Source organism: Fonsecaea erecta (genome assembly GCF_001651985.1).
Source record: "Fonsecaea erecta strain CBS 125763 chromosome Unknown Scaff14, whole genome shotgun sequence".
Classification (NCBI taxonomy): domain Eukaryota; kingdom Fungi; phylum Ascomycota; class Eurotiomycetes; order Chaetothyriales; family Herpotrichiellaceae; genus Fonsecaea; species Fonsecaea erecta.
Genome location: NW_017387257.1, coordinates 615,797 through 635,876, shown reverse-complemented (window position 1 = coordinate 635,876; position 20,080 = coordinate 615,797). Strand labels below are relative to the sequence as shown.

The following is a 20,080-nucleotide window of genomic DNA, read 5'->3' as shown; positions in this document are numbered from 1 at the left end:
TACATAGATTGTCACAATGACGATTCCGCGTTCTGCCGACTTCCCCATTCGGACGACGCCGGATCGCCAGCTACTATCAAGCATCGTACCGCAGTCTCGTGTCGACGTCTGCATAAAGGATCACAGTATTGTGCGAAAAGACATACTGTAGGGAGAGGCTGGAAATATGTACTTCCACATCAGTCTAGCGATGCGAGGAGTGCGCCCATTGCCGAGTCAGCCATTGCGACGTCGATATCAGGGACAGTCAGTCGGCTAGAAATCCGTCCGAGTCGCGACCTCGACTGCGAAGTGCTCGTGGAACCCACGACTGCTAATCAATGTGATACGCTCTTGGTCTTTTTAGTGTCTGTATATAACCCACCTTGTCCGATTAATTTCTGTACTTGATCTACATCCCAGTCTTCTCCATCTAACCTCTAGAGCATCCCTTCGCTTGCGGTGACCTAGCTCTTTTTAATCCAGAATGGACTTAGCCGACGATCAGACATGTACTGTAAATGCAACTCCGGCATGGTCACTAAAAACCCAAAATCCCGCATCAGGCTCTCTGAGACACCATGAAAAACATGTGCAACACCATCACCAAGCCCTACAAGTTGTGCATATATGTGCAGCCTTTCCTTTTATTTCATCTTCGCTGTTCCGTTTGCCAATGCAATTGCGCGAGCTGCTGCTTCTTCGAAAGAATCTGTGACAATGTGTTAACATTGAGGAGTGGATCACACACAACGGTCATCACTTACCAAATGCATCGAGCTTGAGACCACTCTCCCGGATGACCTTCTGCCCCTCAGCCTCCCTCGTTCCTCGAATGCGGACGACCACAGGGACCTGAAGATCCAAGTCCTTGAATGCCAGCAGGATACCCCGGGCAATCATGTCGCCCAGAGTCAGGCCACCAAAGATGTTCACGAATATGCACTTGACTCGAGGATCCGAGGTCACGATCCTGAAACCCGCCTTGATGGTGTCGGAAGTGGCTTTCCCGCCCGTGTCCATAAAGTTTGCTGGATGTCCACCTCGTGCCACCAATGCATCGACGGTGTTCATAGCGAGCCCCGCGCCATTGACAATCGTTCCAAGGGTGCCCTCTCCAGCTAACTTCACGTATATCATGCCCTCTTTCTCAGCCTCGACTTCTTCACGCACCTCGCTTTGAATGTCCCGCAGGGCATGGACGTCTGCCTGTCGCCCTGAACTCCTGAAAGCCGCGTCGTCAAACCCAAACTTGGCACCTTGTACTTGGAGCCCTCCTTCATTGTCAATCACGATTTTCGTCTGTAGTACAAAAGCTTCTTTGGACATGAAGAGGTCGACTAGCTCGGCAATAAGTCTTCCCAGGGAATGCTGGCCCTTTCCGGAAACGCCCAAATGTGCCGACACTGTCTCAAGCATTGTTTCTGAAGTCGCTTCATTCGTTCCGTACGCAAAGGGAAACTTTTTGGACTTCTGGAACGCTTGTGAAGGATCTGTGGTGGGTGATGCGATAATGCAGGGTTGCCGTGCTTCCCGATCAATGGAGATGGCAAGGAACTTCTCCTGGAGCCCCGTGGGATTGTCGACGGTTGGTATCCCCCTCTGCTTCAACATGTCAAAGGCTTGGGAAGGTTTGATATACAAGTTACGCCGTTGCTGGGAAGTGCCCTTTGCGTCAACCAATCTCGGCCGCCTTCGCATTGTATGGTAGCCTCTTTTCTGCGATGCACTCGAGGACCCTATCCTGCCGTTTGACCCTGATCTGGATCGCTCGGCAAGCAACTTCTTCATGCCCTCCCCCAGTTTCTCTGGATGGTCAACGACTTTTACTCCGACATCTTCCAGGATTTTGATTTTTTGCGCCGCGGTGGCTTCTCCAGGAGCAGCCCAGGCTCCTGCATGGCCCATGATCCGGCCAGGCGGAGCTTCGACACCTCCAATAACCGACATGAAGGGCTTGGGATTGGCAGTCCGCCGCTGATAGTCTTTGATCCATTCTGCGGCCCTCAACTCAGCACTTCCTCCGATCTCCCCGATCATGATGATGCCCTCAGTCTTCTCATCTTCGACCAAGACCTGGAAGGCCTCAGTGAACGTTGTTCCCGCGAGCACATCGCCACCCATGCTGATTGCGTATGTCTGTCCCAATCCCGCTCGTGTCGTAGATGCGACGGCTTCATAGCTCAACGTGCCTGATTTGGCGATAATGCCAATGTTGCCTTCCTTGAAGAACGGAAGAGGCTGGAATCCTAAGCGACAGCGGCCGTGGACGTTGATGATTCCGGGACAGTTTGCGCCCACCAATCTCGTCTTTGACTGTGTTCGAAGCATTTGGTGTATCCTCAAGATGTCGTGCACGGGTATGTGTTCGGCAACCGCTACAATGAGGGGGATTTCGTTTTCGATAGCTTCCTCCATCGCCGTGACGGTTCCATTTCCGGGGACGTAGATGGCACTGGCATCGGGCTTGAGTTTCTCCACGGCGGCCCTGACACTGGGAAGGACTGGTAAGCCCAGATGCTCACCCTCCACTCCGGGCTTGACACCGCCAACAATGTTTGTACCAAAATCGAGTGATTCTTGCGCATTCATAGTTGCTTGGCGCCCGGTAAAGCCCTGGTAGAGCACGCGTGTGTGCTTGCCGATTTTAAGGTTGTTGATTGTGTCGGCATAGCTCCACCGTCGAACAGACGTCGAGAATGGGGCAACATTTCCGCAGGTACCATGTTTGTATAGGACTGACCACGAGGCTTTCTGGGATCTCAATCCCCTCGGCAGAATGATTCTGGTCATTCCTGACAAGCACGCTGAATGCTTGTAAAAGACAAAAGAATGGCCAGTAGTTCGACCCTGACACTATAACAAATACCACGATTTTGGGGCTCCAAAGGCGTCAATTGACTAACCAGGATCAATAACGAAGCTCAGCAACCCAAAAAGTCCTGATATTCGGTGAGGGGAATATATACAAAGGTTGGAGAAGGGCTCGTGTCTAGAACGCTCGGCACGGTAAATATGAGACTTCGGGTACCATCAGTGAGGCGGGTGAAAGACTTCCGAGGTCGGAGAGGACGCCATTGAGGAGGAGGCAGAGGTATCGAGACGCACTCCATTGTGACACGGGTGTTTGCGGCCTGGTTTCCGAGACGCTAGTGGATTTTCGAGAGCTTTATGGGCGAGATTGGTGGCTTTTCGCAGGCTGGTAAGGCTCCGAAGCACCGCCGACTCGGGCGGGGGATCCAGAGGGTGGCACGAAACACGAGAATGACCCTGGTGTTACTGCTCGTGCATCTGGCGGGGGATATAATATCAGCCTAGGGACCGTTTCGAGATCATTGGGGGATCTCGATGGGTACCTGGGAGTAAACCGTCCAGGCTGGCAAGTTGTTTGCTGCTCGGCCCTAGTTGCCCTCTTCCTTACCTATGACCCTGCAGCATGTGCCCCCAGTACAAATGCGGGGATGGTGGTACAGGGTTGCAATGCCCCATGGCTACCCCCAGTTTAACCAGAACCTTTTCGTCTAGGCGACACCAACCGCCAACCGCCGTTGAACTTTGACCTCTGCTGCGATTCGTCGTTCCGCTTTCTTGACACGAGATGTCTAAGGCATGGAGCTCATTGCGGAGCACGCAGCTGTCGAGGACTTCGAGTATCTTATGACATCGCCCAGGAGATGATCCGATCGTCTCGTCCCTGGAACATTGCGCAATATCCTTGCTTCTGGCTATTTCTTTGCTCGTGCGCCGTCTCCTCGGAAAATCTTCTTTTGGCATCAGCATGTCGGGCCAAACATCGATACAATCCAAGTTGCCAGGCTTGCACATTAACCTCCCTCCTAACCACCAGCCTACGCCCCCCATGAAGACGAAGGAAGTGATTGAGTCTTGGGAAGATGATGATCCTTCTTCCCCTATTGAAGAAGATCTGAATACACTCTCTCCTATCGAAGGCACGGGCGTCTCCCTGAAACAGTTCGAGTCCGCAGATCCTGCACTGCGTCCACCACCTCCTACTCCCATTGCCCCGGGCAATGGTGGGCAGTACATCGACTGGTCGTCTGCCCAGGTGCTTGGGGGAGGCCGTCCAAGTACCAGGCCGTATACCGCTTCCGGAGCATCCACACCGCAGACCGACTCTGATCGAGAGCGACGAAGACCAGAGAAGACGACAGCCACCGCTAGTCGAATGATAGCCGCAGGGTTAGGGATGAAAGTCCCTAAGAAGACCGAGGAACAAAAGCAGTATGATCGAGCGGTTAGGGAGCAGGAGATGAAACGAAGAAGCAAGGAAAAGGAGGAGAGAGAGCGTGAAAAAGAAGCTGAAGAGAAAGCCAAGGCTGCTGTTTGGGACGATTGAGGTCCACTGACTGTCAATTGCTTTAATGAGTGTCAGGGGGATGAATCCAGAGAATCCTTGGTTGCAGGAATGTACTCCAAGTTTGACTGTTTCTCCTACTGTGTCGCTATGTCGGCTTGTTGGGAAGATATGCCGCTGGTTCTCTGCCTGAAAAAAGGCCAGGAATTCATATGTTTTATATCTGAATGGGAAGTTACGTTCATCTGTCAAACTAGATACCGCATACCCGGTAATTTCACCAAATGGTGCAGGGAAATCAAGTCGGCGCCTCCATGTTGGTGATTCGCACCAAACGTCCATCTGCATCTGTAACATGGGGTAGGCCATCAGCACGAGAATAGGAGATAGATAGATTGTTTAAACTCAGTGACATTGTTTGGCAGAAAAAGATGGAGATCCTTTGCTCCCTGAGACGTAAGTTGACGGTGTGGGCTGGTCAAACTATGACGCACATCGACTGCGAGGAAATGTCCAGGGCTAGAAAGTAATAAGGACCTACCTCTGGGTGCCTCGCATGTATATAGCAGACAAACGGACCACTCATCCTTCAACTAGCTTGACCTGAGTCTCTTCCATACATCTGCTGTCTTTCTGTTGTATCTCAACTAGATCACAATCTCTTGCTTTGCATTCCCCAATACTGAAGACAACATAATGGTGAGCTTCAACCCTCAGAAACTCGGATTTTGTTCGATAATACCGACTGTCTATAAGGGCCGACTTGAAGACGACTTGAAGACCGATCCTCCTTGTCATCCCAGAGCAGTGAGTGTTTCTTCCTCAGCCTCAGCAATACTGTTAACACTGATGTTGTTTCTGTGCAGTGTGCAATCCAGGGTGTGTTCCACAACAAGTTCACCGCACATTTGTGAAACTGACACTGTGCGCCAAACAGATTGTTTGCAGAAAAACAACTACAAAGAGGAGAAATGCCAGTCAGTAGTAGACGCATTGTATGAATGTTGCAATGCATTCTATAAGGACAAAGGAGATGATGCCAGTACCACCTCATGCCCGAAACCCAAGCTGCTGAGGCTAAAAATGGAGCAACGAGGACAGCAGTGAAGCTTCGGATCTCATTTACCACGAAACCCCCTTTTGCGCTGAGCGCATATATAGTCTGAGAACTCTGCAGAGGAATTTACACAAGGCAATAGAGAGGTGGATGTAGCAACTCGATTTTTCTACCTGAACCATCAGTCCCGTTTGTAAGGTCTGGTCAGCTGAACAGCGAATGCCGAAAGATACTCTGAGGCAGTCGTGAGCACGCAAGAGACCCCGTAGGATCTGAACGAACATTGAATGTCCGCTCCGAGACTCTAATGACTACCTGGTTGACATTGATAGAAGAAAAGAAAAGGAAGAAGAGGAAGAAAAGAATTTGAGTGGCATTTTTCATAACTTCGCCCAATAGCCTATTTGGGTTTAGCTTCCCGAGTAAACTGCCGCGTCGCGTGTGAAAGGCCTAAGAAAGCGAGAGGGCCGAGGATTCAAAGTTGTTGGCTTTTCGGAGACAACCTCCATCGTGCTATTAGGTCAAGATTCCTTTCGTTGAGAAACCACGTGAAGCGTCGGCGGTCAACACGCGTCGATGGCTCCCATCACAAGATCCTCCGTCCATGGGAGGCATTCCCAAGTAAGTCCCCGTTGCAGCTTCCGCAGGTAGAATTTACTGAATCCAATGCGCAGATGGACGTGCACCAGACCTTGGAAGAGCCACATGTATCTGACGAAGACCAAGAGATGGATGACCAAGATGAAGAAGTGTCGGTCCACGAAGGTGCGACGAACCAAAACAAATTCCTTTCGACTCCACCAAACATTATGAACTCCCCTACTGTCGAAACGCAGTCGGAAGCCAACATGCTGATCGACACTTTAGATGGCCCGTCGCCCTTCAGATCTTCTGCACAGGAGATGCTCCGTCCCCTTCAAGATACCGCCGACCGTGTGAGTAGGCAGGTCGAGGAGTTTGCAAAAGCTCTAGACCGATTTGTATCTAATCGAGAGCCCGCCGACAACTCTCTATGGGAGGATGCCTTGGTCCTGTTGGAGCGCTACAGCAAGATTGCGGACATTCGAAAATCAAAGACGCCTGCGCAGGAGTCGGTCGGAGAACTGGAAAAGATACAGCTCGAATCAGATTTGTGGATCTTGGTTAGGAACCTTCTCTACTGCAACTCTCCCACCTCCCTCAACGACGCACAAATTGCCCAGGAATCGAGGCTGGGTGGTCTACATCGCTATTCCAGCAACGTCGAACTCTGGACTGCATTCCTTGACTCCGATGCTGCTGCACAGGAGTACGAAAGCATCCTGGCGTGGTTACAAGAAAGAGCTGCTCAGACGTCACCTCCCATTGAAGAATGCACACGCAGTCTCTCTGAGAAATCGGAACGTGGAGATGGTATTTGGAGCGCTGGACCCATCTTCACACAAACTGCCATCAAGCAGCAGAAACGAACCCGAGTATGGTCATTACCACTGGAACCGTCAAATCCTGGGTTGGATCGAACCCACGTTCGCAAAGTCGACCAGAGGCCACTCGTTGCCCAGCTGGACCCTGACGCTCCAACCAGAGAGTCGGCTGTGCTTCAAGAACAGGATGAATATCATGACCAGGCAACCTGGCAAACGTACTGGGAAATGCTGCGAAGGGGATACACCAACAATCAGATTCAATCATGGTTCGCGGAACGGAAAGAAGTCTGGAGATATACAACACTTTGTGGATGTGGTGCGCGTGCTGAACAAATGGCCGACTCCCCTTGGCTGCGTATTCTGAATTTTGCCTCAAATTCTGAATGGTTAGAGCGCTGCGAGGCCCTGGCTCAAAATCCAATCATCAAAGATCAATTCCAGAAGGCTACTTACGGTATCCTCTGCGGTGATGTTGCGGCCTCGAGATCTGCAAGCAGGTCAATTGACGACAACTTGTTCTCCATTTTTAACTCTCTTCTTATCCGGAGATATCGAAACTATCTTCAGGCCTACAGAAAGAAATTGGCGGATACAGCGGCCATAGAGTATGGACCTCCGCCACCATCGACCGCCGAGATCCAGCAATATGTCACTCTTGCTCAGTCAAGCCCAGCTACCAGACACGAAGCTCACCAACCGCATAAGCTCATGGAACTGACCGTGGTGTCAAAAGAATTCGACAACTTCTTTGTGAACGTCGGCAGAGCTGCTGCTAGTGTGGCACATACAACAGGTCAAGGATCGCATCTTATGACCAGGAGCCAGGACGAGGGAACTGAAGTTGCCATGTTGAATGCTCAGGACCAAGACAGTGTCCGCATGATTGCGCATCTTCAGTTGTTGTTACGGTCTCTAGGCTTCTTGGAGTCTTCGTACGTCGAACACGAATACGAACTTGAAAACAATATCGCAGCCTATATCGGATTGTTAGAGCTTTGGGGCAAGTGGCTCCTGATTCCTCTTTACGCGTCCAAGCTGTCCAAACAGAGAAGTCATCACGTTATGGGGGCCATCTTGATCAACGTCACAGATCGCCGCGAGAGAGATCTCCAAGTAAAGCTGATGAAACAGTACAACATCAATGTCTCAGAAGTCACCTACGGGATTTTTTCTCTCGCCAACTACTCAGATCTTCAGAAGCTTCGGAGGTATAAACATGGCCCGATATCTGCCAGACTCACAATCTTGGGTGGTTCAGGCAAATTAGCACAGTACAAGGTCCGGCCTAGCTTGATGACAGGCGAAGTCACTGAGGCTGACGAGAAGGCTGTCAGGAGTGTGGAGTGGATCCGGTACGTTGATGCTGAAAACTGGGGCGCCGCTGCCTGGTCTGTTGCAGTACTCTACAAAGTGTTCTTGGTCGAAGGAAGATTCGTCGCCATGCGTCAGCTGCTTGACCGTGTTCGTCTCTCGGACATGTCCCTAGCAGCCTTGGGGATGAACCTTCAGTTCGCGGATGCAGATCCACCAACAGGCAATGTTGAGAGTGAAGCAGAGGAGCTGGATGAAGATCGGGTTACTCCCATGAGCAGTCCGACGAGGAAGAGAAAAGGAGCACACTCCGACCATCCTTTGACGAGAGCCGGAACCGATCGACAGACGTTGGCGCTGAAATCACTGATCTGGAAACACCTGGAACAACTTGTGGCTGCTATTGATGCTTTGGACGCCTTTCAGGAAGTGGCAGATGCTCTCGAGCAGTGAGTAACCATGCCACTGACTTATCCCTAGACAAAGCTAATGAGACTAAAACAGGCACCGAACGAACCCCTCAGTTGCGCGAAACTATAAGCGCGAGCTGAAACGCGCTCTCGAGGAAGTCCGACAGGCGATGCTTCCACTTTTCGACAATGAGTTTCTGTGCCAGCCTCAAGATGAAATGGAGGCAGTGGTGCTGAACGATATACGCAACCACTACATCCCCGAGTGTGTTCTCGCCTACAACAGCGCGTTGTGGTTTGCAGGGCATTTCTCTTCTCGTGCATGGCTTGTTGAATGCATGACCCTGGCCCAGGTGGTTGCGGAGACTCCCATGCTAACCAATGCCTTTGTGGAGAGCGGAAGAATGAAGGAACTGGTTCGTGCGTTTGCGGTTGACAGCCAGGCCCTCCTTCAGGCAACAGAACAAGGGTCTGCTGGCGGTGGTGGGGGAAGTGCCAACCGAACAAAGAAGATCAAGACGGACAAAGGAAACGCGGATATCTGGAAGGTGTCATGGAAGGAACAGACTGGCCAATTGGATTTGGAGGCAATGGACTGAACACAGTACGATATGAGTCTCCTCCCATGTACGAGTATGCTATGTTTGCCTGAAAAGCAGAGGACGATGGGCAACGGAGGATCGTCGTTTATCGGGGCACTGAGAGCTTGGATACGGAGCACAGAGGGACATCTCCTGTGGGAGCATCTATTATTTGCGTGCTTGTCACCCGCAATATTACCTATCCTCCCCAGATGGCCAAATAGATGGGACTGTTCAATCCAGCACTCGACTAGATATCGGCAGAATGCCAAAACCTCCCCCCATCTGCATTCCGCAGTTTCAGCGTCAGAACTAACACCAGCAGTGAGGTGCTCGTAATGGCGTACTCGGTAAATACAGGGTGTTGGTGGCTGAGGCTGAAGCGAAATCAGAGCCTCCTTCGCTCCCAGTCGAGTCTTCACATTATTACGCGATCGCTCACCGCGTTCTCACACATGACCACCATAACAAACCACGCCTCACGTCTGTCGGTCTTGGTCTACCGCCTCTGTTGAGTACGGCAATCGTGGCTGGCTCCCAAGACATGTCGGAGCGCTCTAAAACTCAGCCACGGAAGGGACAGCAAGCAAACACAGATCCTTCCGCCAGCCATGTCTGTTGTGACCCCACAAGCTGGCACCCGCAAGCAGATCGAGCAGGTCGTGCTGACCGACTGGGACCCCGGATCTAGCTTCGAGAGATTCCATGATCTTTGCGTGTATCATCCGTCACTGCGTTCTTCCCTCACCTTAGTGACTTTGCACAGTTCATGATGGTCCGTCAATCAAGAAAGACAACGATCCGCGGCCGTCAGAATTGTCTTGCCGTCTCAAAAAAAAGCATTATCGTGTCGCGGTGAGGGGCCGGGTGTGAGAGGGTGTGAGAGGACATGACACCGGCCGGGGAGGAGTAAACGAACGAGATATTGAGCGATGATGGTCTGTGTGTGTGAATGTTTGCGAGACTACGGCATCATCTTCCCTCACCTGGATGGGAGATAGTCTCTGGAGAGCATGATGAGCGATTTCTTCTTCTGGCAGCCTTTCCCTCCCGCACGATAACCCAACGCTTGCGGGCGTCGACGGATAATAATGGCCTCGATTCCTGTGCGTGTGTGAGAGAGGACTGTCAAGACACGTCTCTCGCCCTCGCACTCTGACCAAAACCATGACGCCCTGTCCTGGACCATGGCTTTGTGTCATCTGTTGAGCAAAAGGATGTCTTCGAATGCCCTTCAGGCGTGGTATCCGACAAGGCGGAGAGACATATCGGACGGCGAGCTCCAGAACCCCGCCCAAAAAGTAATCGATGCTGCTGCAGATACTCCGTGCCCTTTGGCACGCATGGTGATATCTAGCGCAGGTAAATGCGGGCGGAGGCTCTCTCCGTTGACTCGGGTAGGACTAGCTGCCTTCGCGTCGCTGGTGGTCAATGCAGGAAACCTCCCCCACCATTCATACGTACGAGTCGCATTTCGGATCGGAGACTGGACCATTTCGGTACCAGGTGTTCCAATCGTTCGCGCGCTTCCGCGGAGCTGGAGATGGAGAGAGAAAAAGAAATGGCGACTTCGTGCAGCTTGTGTGTGTCAACATGTCGACAGCAGGGCGTGGGCTACGTTTAGTAGTAGTTTCTGTAACTCTAGCAAGGTAACACATGATATTGGCCGATTAAGTGCTTTGATGAGCTGACCAATAGATCCCGCGACAGGATATCGCGGGTTTTCTCGTGCAGGGGGTGAGAGCATGAAGTATTTCCCTTGCAAGACCCATATGGGAATTGTCGTGCGAGTCTGCGAAATCGAATAACCCCAACTATCGAGTTTGCAACCCTTTCCGTGCTTTTCCGCGACGTTGCTCCCTCTTTGTCGCCCAAGTTGCTGGAATGGGGAGTTATCCATGTCCCGAAGTGGCAAAATCCCCATGCCTGGCCACCAGACACCAGAGAAGTCAAGCACAGGGCGGGATGCGGATTCTTGCGGAGGGGGAGAAGGGAGAGTTTGTTAGTAAGATTTGAAGAAAAGAAAGAATCAACAGTCAGTCGCCTGTCTTGATTGGATGTGATGTAATCAATCTCCCCCCAGAGGAGTACGGGTAGATGTGAAGGCGAGATCAGGGAATCGTGTATAAAAAGCTACCTATGTAAGGGGCATTGCTCGAGAGGCAGTGCGAACGTTGTGTTCCTCTCCGTCTTACAATACACCGACGACGCATCGGGCTATCCATTCCTCCCGTTGACACTATAACTGCACAGCCTTGTCATCTGCGCAATCGACCCGGTAATCACCACCAACACCGACCCGCTCGCTTCAAAACTCTCGAGACCTTGCCCGGCACCATCATGTCTGACGGGGAGGACTTAAAGACTTATGGCTTCACGGCTCTTCCGGCCGATCAATCGCAAGACAAGCCCAGAACAACCAGCCCCGAGGCCGTCGCCATCTCTTCGCTCCAGCCTCCCACCACCCCACTCGCCACGCGTGTCGACAGCTATGTCAAGTCCAAGCTCGACGCTGACACCTACCGCCACAGTCTGCGCGTGTACTCGTACGGCTGCGCCATCGCAAGGCAGTGCTTTCCCGAATTTGAGGTCACGCCAGGCTCCAAACTGGACGAGACGTGGTTCTTGACCGCCATGTTGCATGACATTGGCACCTGCGACGAATTCATGACGAGCACCCGCCTCAGCTATGAGTTCTTTGCCGGCGTCCACGCATTTGATCTCCTCCAGAATCCGCAGGTGTCGGGTGGAGGAGACGGGGTGGCGCCGCGAGAACAGGCGGAAAGTGTCGTCGAAGCCATCATCAGACACCAGGATGTGCAGGACAAAGGGAAGCTGACGCTGGTCACCAGACTGATCCACTGGGGGACGCTGTTGGATAACATCGGCGCCGGGAAGGAGCTGGTACACCCAGACACCATCAACAACGTGGTGGCCGAGTACCCGCGCCCGGGTTGGAGTGGGTGTTTCAAGCGAACGGTTGAGAAGGAGAAGAAACACAAACCCTATGCCATGGTGAGCCGGATCGAAGGATTTGAAGACCTCATTGCCAAAAATGGAGCTCCTGGGGGTTTGATGGCCAAGTATGACTGAACTAATAATGATATGTAACAATGACGATGCGAATGAGCATTTGGTGGGAGCATTTCGAAAGTCAAGGCATAAGTGGCCCTGGATATTTTTCACTGTTTTGTGCCTTTCTAGCGGCTGTGCAAGCTCATGATGGTCAAATGGAAAAGGCACAGAATGATGCCTGAACATGGAGCCCAACATTGGCGGCCAGCCAATCGCCCATACCGTCCATGTCCTGATGGTTGCCTCACTTTCCTCGGGAGGTGTAGGACAGTCCCATATTATGGTGGGAACTAGTCTCCCGTGACTTGAAGACGACTCCTGAGATGCGAGGACTTGGATGATGGCGCTTTCATGGGATCTAGAAGGCCCAGCCTAGCACTTTCACCAACAAATCCTTTTAGCAACTTTTCGAATGGCGAGTGGCTTCTTACATGATGAATGCCCACATGTGAGGCTTGGCAGAGAGAATGAACGAGCCGCCGAGAAGAGTCAAAGAACGGAGCGTCCTGAACAAGTCGACAGAACTCGTCATTTGATATGCAGCTCGCGTCAATCTTGTTTCAGAAAATGCCGCTGCTGGTTGACCAACATGTGAATGTTGGTGCATACAGAGTTGCGCAATGTGCATCTACCCGCCGCCGTATAGACCTCATTGCTACTGTCTATATGCGTCACCGAAGGAATTTGACGTTATTCAAACTATTGCTGTCGATCGCCGTCACGTCTCGTCGCGTCATATATACGATGACTATATCAATACCAGAGCCATCAAATTGTGCACCTTGACCTCTGCAAAACAGCGTCCTTCTGGGCCAGGAAGATATAGTGCAAAAGACTTCTTCTGAAGATCATGCGCAACAGTTTTAGCTGAACTCGCACTTGTCACCGATCAGATCAAGGCCCCTGATAACGGGAGTAGTCCATACACTCCGTATGGGCCAGAATTGAGCTTGAGTCCGTAGGATTTTGAACAACCGAAAGACCGTGAAGACGGTGATAGGAGATATGGCATTGAAGTGAAGAGACTGCGGAATCCAAATTCTTTTCGAAAATGTGAGGGCGACTTTCGTTGACCTGGGTTCCAGATATAACTATTCTGCAGCGGATGGTATCTTCACTCTCAGGATGGTTTGAGAAACCCAGACAGGGAAGCCGGCCTCCATCTCACGGCTCGGAGATCTCAGCAGAGGTCTCACTTGGCTCAGACCTTTTGACAATCTTAATGTCGATCAAATCTCTATCTTCATCTCTGTCGGTTATCTCTGGTCATCTCTGCGACATGCTTGAGCACGCTGAGTGGCAGGAACAAAGAAGGGAGTGGAGGAGAAAGCGGTCAAACTCCTCTCGCTCGCGATGGCATCTACCTCGACTAGCCCCAGACTATCGACAGCCTTTTATATGTCTCAACTGGTGAATCGATTAACGACAATACCGCCAAATGAAATCTCTCAGACTCATACGTGAGCGCAGCAAAGGACATGGGAGAAATCAAAAGTTTAGGTAACGATTCAGAATGGAAGATTCGACGAGATGAAAATGGGCTAATCGTGAAAGGGGTTATTGAAGGCACATCGCACGTATGGAGTCCTAGGCTTTTCAGGTTGGTTGGTTTTGTGCGATGAGGAGATCCATTCTATCAGGCGGCATGAGGTGTTAGAGACTTAAGCGCCACACATATGGGATGGCCTTTTCAATGAGCCTTCTCTCACCCGAGCAGAAAGACATGATGTTCTAAAGACATGGAACCTGCCCATGTCTAGATTCCGATATCGAAATCCCTGTTTCAGACCGAGATTCCAGAAACTTGCCACTTGAACTCAGCCACTCTTACTCGCTCCGTCCACCAATATGCGTAATTCGCAGTATTTGTATGCTTGTGTCCGGTACGTCTCCAGGTATATCGGAGTTAGGTGAGAAGTGGAGGAGTGGATGAGAACCAAATTTGACGGAAGGTGATAGGAGAGATCAGATAAGGAGCGCTTCCACGGTCAGCCAGGCGAAGCCGGTAGCCTTCGTTCCCCGATGAGTGACAAGGGGGCTGCCTGATGGAGAAGTCCACGGAAGTCTTAGCACGGTGGCAGTGCAAAAGCTCTGACCACCAAATTCCAGATGCGATTGGAGAATACCCTCCTACCTGCTGCACAAGGCGCGAGACAGAAGCGGAGCCAGAACAAAGACGAGGGGTTTTTTTCCCATCGCATGGCCGGACCATGTCAGATGTATTTGCCGCCGAGAAAAGAACGGGAATCTTGTTGAGGAAGGCGAAAAGAGTGATATCAGGGGGTGAAGAACTGCGGATCTTGGCTGAGTCTCCATACCATATGTAATCAGGTACCTGACGAGAGACAGAGAGAAAGAAAGAGGAAAAGACTGCGGTCGGCCTCTGCCATGTCCGATGCAGGAAGAACCACTTGAATCCCAAGGATTCTCGCCTCCAAGAAGCTTGGCACCTCGCCGGTGATGGTGACCGTGGGAAGGAAGCCCGCTGGGTGCCCGCATTTTAGAGGCAGAATTAGTTGGCGTCTAGGGGCTTCTGAGGGCCTGGTTTAAGTGGCCGTGCTGGCCTAGCGCTCTCGCTCCGGGCCTGGGGCTGGCTCGCTGGGTTCAAGACTCCGTTAGACAAACTACCTACGTCCATGCATGCTGATCCTGGACCGTTGTCCACAACATGCACGTACGTGTTTTCTCAACTCCCTCGATGGTCTTGGTTGTCTTGACACAACCTTCCAAACAGCAAATGGCCTTGCAGTTTGCCTCGTTCCCTTTCTTTTGTACATACTTCCTCTTCTTGACCCTACCCGTCTTCTTTCCTTGTATCCTTCCCTTTCCTGTGGACCTTCCAATTTGATCGTGAGGCTGACCCCGACTACGTTCCCCTTGTTCATCCCCGTCGCTGCCCACACACTGTACATTATCCCACATACGATTCCGCCTTTCCCATAGTAACCACTATTCCCTAGCCAGCACGGAGGCTACCAACCTTTTCTCAACAGACGGGTCGCATTGGAGTATTGTTTTTGTTCGGCATTGGCACTGGAAAGTCTGTGGTGTGAGCCTGACTTGTTGTTTAATCCACTACCATTTGTATGTGCGTTGTCCCGCCACTTCACGTTTGCCTCCTTCACAGTGAAAACATTCTGACCGCTTTTGTTATGCCAGTTTTATCTTCACATAATCCAGCAGTTCACATAATATCGGCATCTATTTCCTCTGCAGGTTGGACATTTTCTCCCGTTCAACTTCGCGCCGCTTCTGGCACGGTCTGCTTTGTTTGAGACACTCGCGCCTCCAATAAAGACGCTGAGGAGCTGGGAGCATTGTATGCAACCCTCTCCGACGCGACGCTTTATACCTCGAACCCTACCATGACTTCACCCTCCGATGGGTCAGACCCAGAATCTCCAAAAGCAGTCCAGCACCGACCGCGGGCTCCGACGATTAGTATAGACGATTCCGCAGTCAATTCTCCTCCCTCTCTCGAAGAACCTCAGAGTGCAGTATCCGACAAACCTGGCCCTCTACCTCGAATACAAACGTCTGGTCTCGATTCTGGACCTACCCTTTCTTCTCCACTTTCAGTGTCGCCAACCGATGTTCGACCGTCCTCTGACTTACGCGAGTCCCGTCCGACTTCTCCGCACAATGTTTCCTCTCCCAGAGCACATTTTCTGGATGGAGCTGCCCACAACTTCCTTGCAGTTCCCGGCTCAAGAGCAAGGGCGACGTCGATGGAGTCTCAAAACTCGGCGTCTACTTCCGAATTTGGGGGAGAAACACAAATCGCTTCAACGATTTCCGGGACGGATGATTTACGCAAGAGCTCGTTGACCAATAACGACGACGTGATGAACGATGCAGACGCCCTGCGGCCAGATCCTGGAACGGAGGCGGATTTCGAGGTAGAGGACAATAAGTTTGCGTTTAGCCCGGGACAGCTGAATAAGATGATCAACCCCAAGAACCTGGCCGCCTTTCACGCTCTCGGTGGCTTGAGAGGTCTGGAAAAGGGTTTGCGGACTGACCGTAACAGCGGTCTAAGTGTGGATGAAGTTGGTTTGAGTGGATCTATCGACTTTGAGCAGGCTGTTCAGGCAGGCGCTGAAGCCGAGCAAAACTATGGCACCGTGAAGAGGACGATGACATCCAACTCGATAATAGCTCCAGCGAAGATTTCCGAGAATTCGTTTGCAGACCGCAAACGCATTTTTGGGGATAATCGGCTTCCGGAAAAGAAGGCTAAAACATTCTGGCAGCTGGCGTGGATTGCCTACAACGACAAGGTGCTGATTCTGCTGTCTGTTGCTGCTGTTATCTCACTTGCTCTTGGTATCTACCAGACCATCAAACCTGCGCCATCTGAACAACATGAAGCCCGCGTCGAATGGGTCGAAGGCGTCGCCATCATGGTCGCAATTTTTGTTGTAACTTTCGTGGGCGCCCTGAATGACTACCAGAAGGAGCGTCAATTCATCAAGCTGAATCGTAAGAAGGAAGAACGCTTTGTGAAGGTCATCCGGTCCGGAAAATCCCAGGAAATCTCAGTCTACGACGTGTTGGTCGGGGATGTCATGCACCTGGAGCCGGGCGATTTGATACCTGTGGATGGCGTCTTCATCGAGGGCCACAACGTCCGATGTGACGAATCCTCAGCGACTGGTGAATCTGATATCATCCGCAAAACGCCAGCCGACGAAGTCTATCACGCCATCGAAACGCACCAAAATTTGAAAAAGATGGACCCGTTCATCCTTTCTGGCGGTAAGGTCTCTGAGGGCGTCGGCACATTCCTTGTCACTTCAACCGGCGTCAACTCGAGCTATGGCAAGACCTTGATGTCATTACAGGACGAGACTCAGACAACACCTCTCCAAATGAAACTGAACGTTCTCGCCGAGTACATTGCGAAACTCGGTTTGGCTGCCGGTCTCTTGCTCTTTGTGGTGCTATTCATCAAGTTTCTTGCAGAGCTCAAGAATATCGAGGGAGGTGCTCAGAGCAAGGGTCAACGCTTCCTTCAGATCTTCATCGTGGCGGTTACCATTATTGTGGTGGCGGTGCCAGAAGGCTTACCCTTGGCCGTCACGCTCGCACTTGCGTTTGCAACAACGAGAATGCTTAAGGACAACAACTTAGTGCGACTTCTGCGAGCTTGTGAGACCATGGGCAATGCTACTACTGTGTGCTCCGACAAAACTGGAACATTGACGCAAAATAAGATGACGGTCGTTGCGGGAACCTTGTCTACCGCTTCTAGATTCGGCGACAAACAACAGCCCATCGGCTCTACGGCTGCCGGCGATGCAAAGCTCCAAGTTCCTGATGTGGTTGCTGATGACGTGTCCTCGGCTGAATTCTTTGCGACACTTTCTCAGGACACGAAGTCGCTCCTCAAAGACTCGATTATCCTCAATACGACTGCGTTTGAGGGTGAGGAAGAAGGCAAGAAAGTATTCATCGGATCCAAGACAGAGACTGCCCTGCTCACATTCATCGTCGACCATCTGCCTATTGGATCGATTGGTGAAGAACGAGCGAATGCTGAGGTTGTCCAGATGGTTCCCTTCGACTCTGGTCGTAAATGTATGGCTGTCGTCATCAAACTATCAAATGGCAAATACCGGATGCTGGTGAAAGGAGCCTCCGAAATCCTCATTTCGAAGTGCACTAGGATCGTGAGCGATCCCACAAAGGAACTGGTGGATGCGCCAATGACCCTAGATCAAATGGAGACGTTGAACGGCATTGTCAGCAACTACGCATCACGTTCTCTGCGTACCATTGCACTGCTTTACCGAGATTTCAATGAGTGGCCACCCCGAGGTGCCGCCCTTCCAGACGATAAGAAGCAGGCGGAATTTGATAAAGTCTTCAAAGACATGGTATTCCTTGGGGTTGTTGGTATCCAGGACCCGCTTCGTCCCGGCGTTGAACAGGCGGTTCGCGACTGTCAGGTCGCGGGTGTGTTTGTGCGCATGGTGACCGGTGATAACATCATGACCGCCAAAGCGATCGCGACTGAATGTGGTATCTTCACACCGGGTGGGATTGCCATGGAAGGCCCTGTGTTTCGAAAATTGAGCTTAAAGCAGCTGACGCAGGTCATCCCGCGCTTGCAAGTGCTCGCCCGGTCAAGTCCCGACGACAAGAAGCTACTTGTGAGCCAATTGAAAAAGCTCGGAGAGACCGTGGCCGTCACTGGTGATGGTACCAATGACGCACCCGCACTCAAGGCTGCAGATGTTGGCTTTTCCATGGGTATCGCTGGCACAGAGGTTGCGAAGGAAGCGTCGGCTATCATCCTTATGGACGACAACTTTGCGTCGATCGTCAAAGCCATTTCATGGGGCAGAACTGTCAATGACGCTGTCAAGAAGTTCCTTCAGGTAAGTCTTTCTGCTGCGTCCAGACACCAACGACAGGCTGACCATGACGCAGTTCCAAATTACAGTGAACATTACCGCAGTCTTTCTCACGTTCATCTCAGCGGTCGCGAATGATGACGAGAGCTCTGTGCTGACGGCTGTCCAACTTTTGTGGGTGAACTTGATCATGGACACCTTCGCCGCCCTGGCCCTGGCCACGGATCCTCCTACGGCTTCCGTACTTAAACGTCGACCGGAGCCAAAGTCGGCCCCTCTGATCACAATCACAATGTGGAAGATGATCATTGGGCAGTCGATCTATCAGTTGGTCGTGACATTGGTCTTGTACTTCGGTGGTGACGGTATCTTGTCCTATCAAACACAGCATGAGAAGAACGCCCTTCAGAGCACAATCTTCAACACGTTTGTGTGGATGCAAATCTTTAACCAATATAAGTGAGTGCATTTCCGGTCTCATCTGATGAGTGCCAGACGCTGACCAGGTCCAGCTCTCGACGACTGGATAACAAGTTCAATATTTTCGAAGGCATGTTTCGCAATTACTGGTTCCTGGGGATCCAACTCATCATCATCGGGGGCCAGTGTTTGATCATGTTTGTCGGAGGACAGGCCTTCTCGATCAATCGAATCAACGGGGCGCAATGGGGATACTCCATTGTGCTCGGCGCACTTTCTGTACCGGTGGCAGTCATCATACGGCTGATCCCCGACGAACTGTTTGCGAGACTGATACCTCATTTGCCCCGAAGAAAGAAGCGTGGCCCAGATTTTGTGCTCGAAGACGACGAGAAGGTGCAATGGAACCCGGCATTGGAGGAAATCCGAGAAGAACTGCAATTCCTGAAGAGGATCCGTGGCGGCCGCATCTCGGAGCTGGCTTACAAGCTGCAGCATCCACGAGACACCTTTCTGCCACGGTCGCGCAGTCCTTCTCGTTCGCGGTCGCGATCGAACAGTGAACTGCCGCAGACACCAGACGGAGAAAACATTGTACCAGAGACACTGACCGGATCCCCGGTCAGCCCAGAAAGATTGAAACGACGGGCAAGATCGAGTTCGAACTCGGTTTTCGGCCCTGCCACAGCAATGGCTGGGATCATCGCCGGAAGCGTCGCTGGAGGGTGGTCTCCGATTGAGAGACGACCCGAGGAACAAGAGACAGTGCGTTTCACCAGAGCTCGATCCCATTCTGGAGTGGAAGGGACCAGTGGCATGGAGATACATCCGGCGACACCAGCAGACGACCCTGTGTTTGCCCGCTCGGCTCCACGAGCTGGCGTTCCTCCGAGTCAGGATCCTGAGCTCGCTCCGCATTTCGACTATGCACCAGCACACAGTCCCTCTCCGCGATCCAAAATCTCACATTCACGACATGGGTCTGCCGTATGAAAGCTGAGACAATGTCTGTTTTTTTTTTTCTATCTCGAAGGCTTAGGCCTTCGGCTGGAAATACCACCTATCGAAGACCGAGTCACTCGCAAATTGCAAGTGAAAGATGGCACCCAACAGCAAACTGTCTGTCTGTCTGTCTGGGATACCACACCCGGCGAATCCGATAGGGTC

General features: G+C 51.7%; 5 protein-coding genes across 5 annotated transcripts; 4 read left to right on the top strand and 1 right to left on the bottom strand.

The window, feature by feature from the left end:
• Positions 1 to 626: 626 nt before the first annotated feature.
• Positions 627 to 2,571, bottom strand: AYL99_11551 (hypothetical protein; the record flags this gene model as incomplete). Its single annotated transcript, XM_018843057.1, has 2 exons — positions 627 to 691; positions 747 to 2,571. 2 exons carry the CDS (start codon positions 2,569 to 2,571, stop codon positions 627 to 629), a joined length of 1,890 nt encoding a protein of 629 aa, XP_018687817.1.
• A 1,186-nt stretch (positions 2,572 to 3,757) lies between these two features.
• AYL99_11550 (hypothetical protein) lies at positions 3,758 to 4,336 on the top strand (the record flags this gene model as incomplete). Its single annotated transcript, XM_018843056.1, has 1 exon — positions 3,758 to 4,336. The coding sequence occupies one exon, from the start codon at positions 3,758 to 3,760 to the stop codon at positions 4,334 to 4,336; it is 579 nt and encodes a 192-aa protein (XP_018687816.1).
• Positions 4,337 to 5,927: 1,591 nt separating this feature from the next.
• Positions 5,928 to 9,077, top strand: AYL99_11549 (hypothetical protein; the record flags this gene model as incomplete). Its single annotated transcript, XM_018843055.1, has 3 exons — positions 5,928 to 5,972; positions 6,026 to 8,517; positions 8,573 to 9,077. 3 exons carry the CDS (start codon positions 5,928 to 5,930, stop codon positions 9,075 to 9,077), a joined length of 3,042 nt encoding a protein of 1,013 aa, XP_018687815.1.
• A 2,322-nt stretch (positions 9,078 to 11,399) lies between these two features.
• Positions 11,400 to 12,152, top strand: AYL99_11548 (hypothetical protein; the record flags this gene model as incomplete). Its single annotated transcript, XM_018843054.1, has 1 exon — positions 11,400 to 12,152. One exon carries the CDS (start codon positions 11,400 to 11,402, stop codon positions 12,150 to 12,152), a length of 753 nt encoding a protein of 250 aa, XP_018687814.1.
• A 3,347-nt stretch (positions 12,153 to 15,499) lies between these two features.
• AYL99_11547 (calcium-translocating P-type ATPase, PMCA-type) lies at positions 15,500 to 19,906 on the top strand (the record flags this gene model as incomplete). Its single annotated transcript, XM_018843053.1, has 3 exons — positions 15,500 to 18,517; positions 18,570 to 18,952; positions 19,006 to 19,906. The coding sequence occupies 3 exons, from the start codon at positions 15,500 to 15,502 to the stop codon at positions 19,904 to 19,906; spliced, it is 4,302 nt and encodes a 1,433-aa protein (XP_018687813.1).
• Between the last annotated feature and the right edge of the window lie 174 nt (positions 19,907 to 20,080).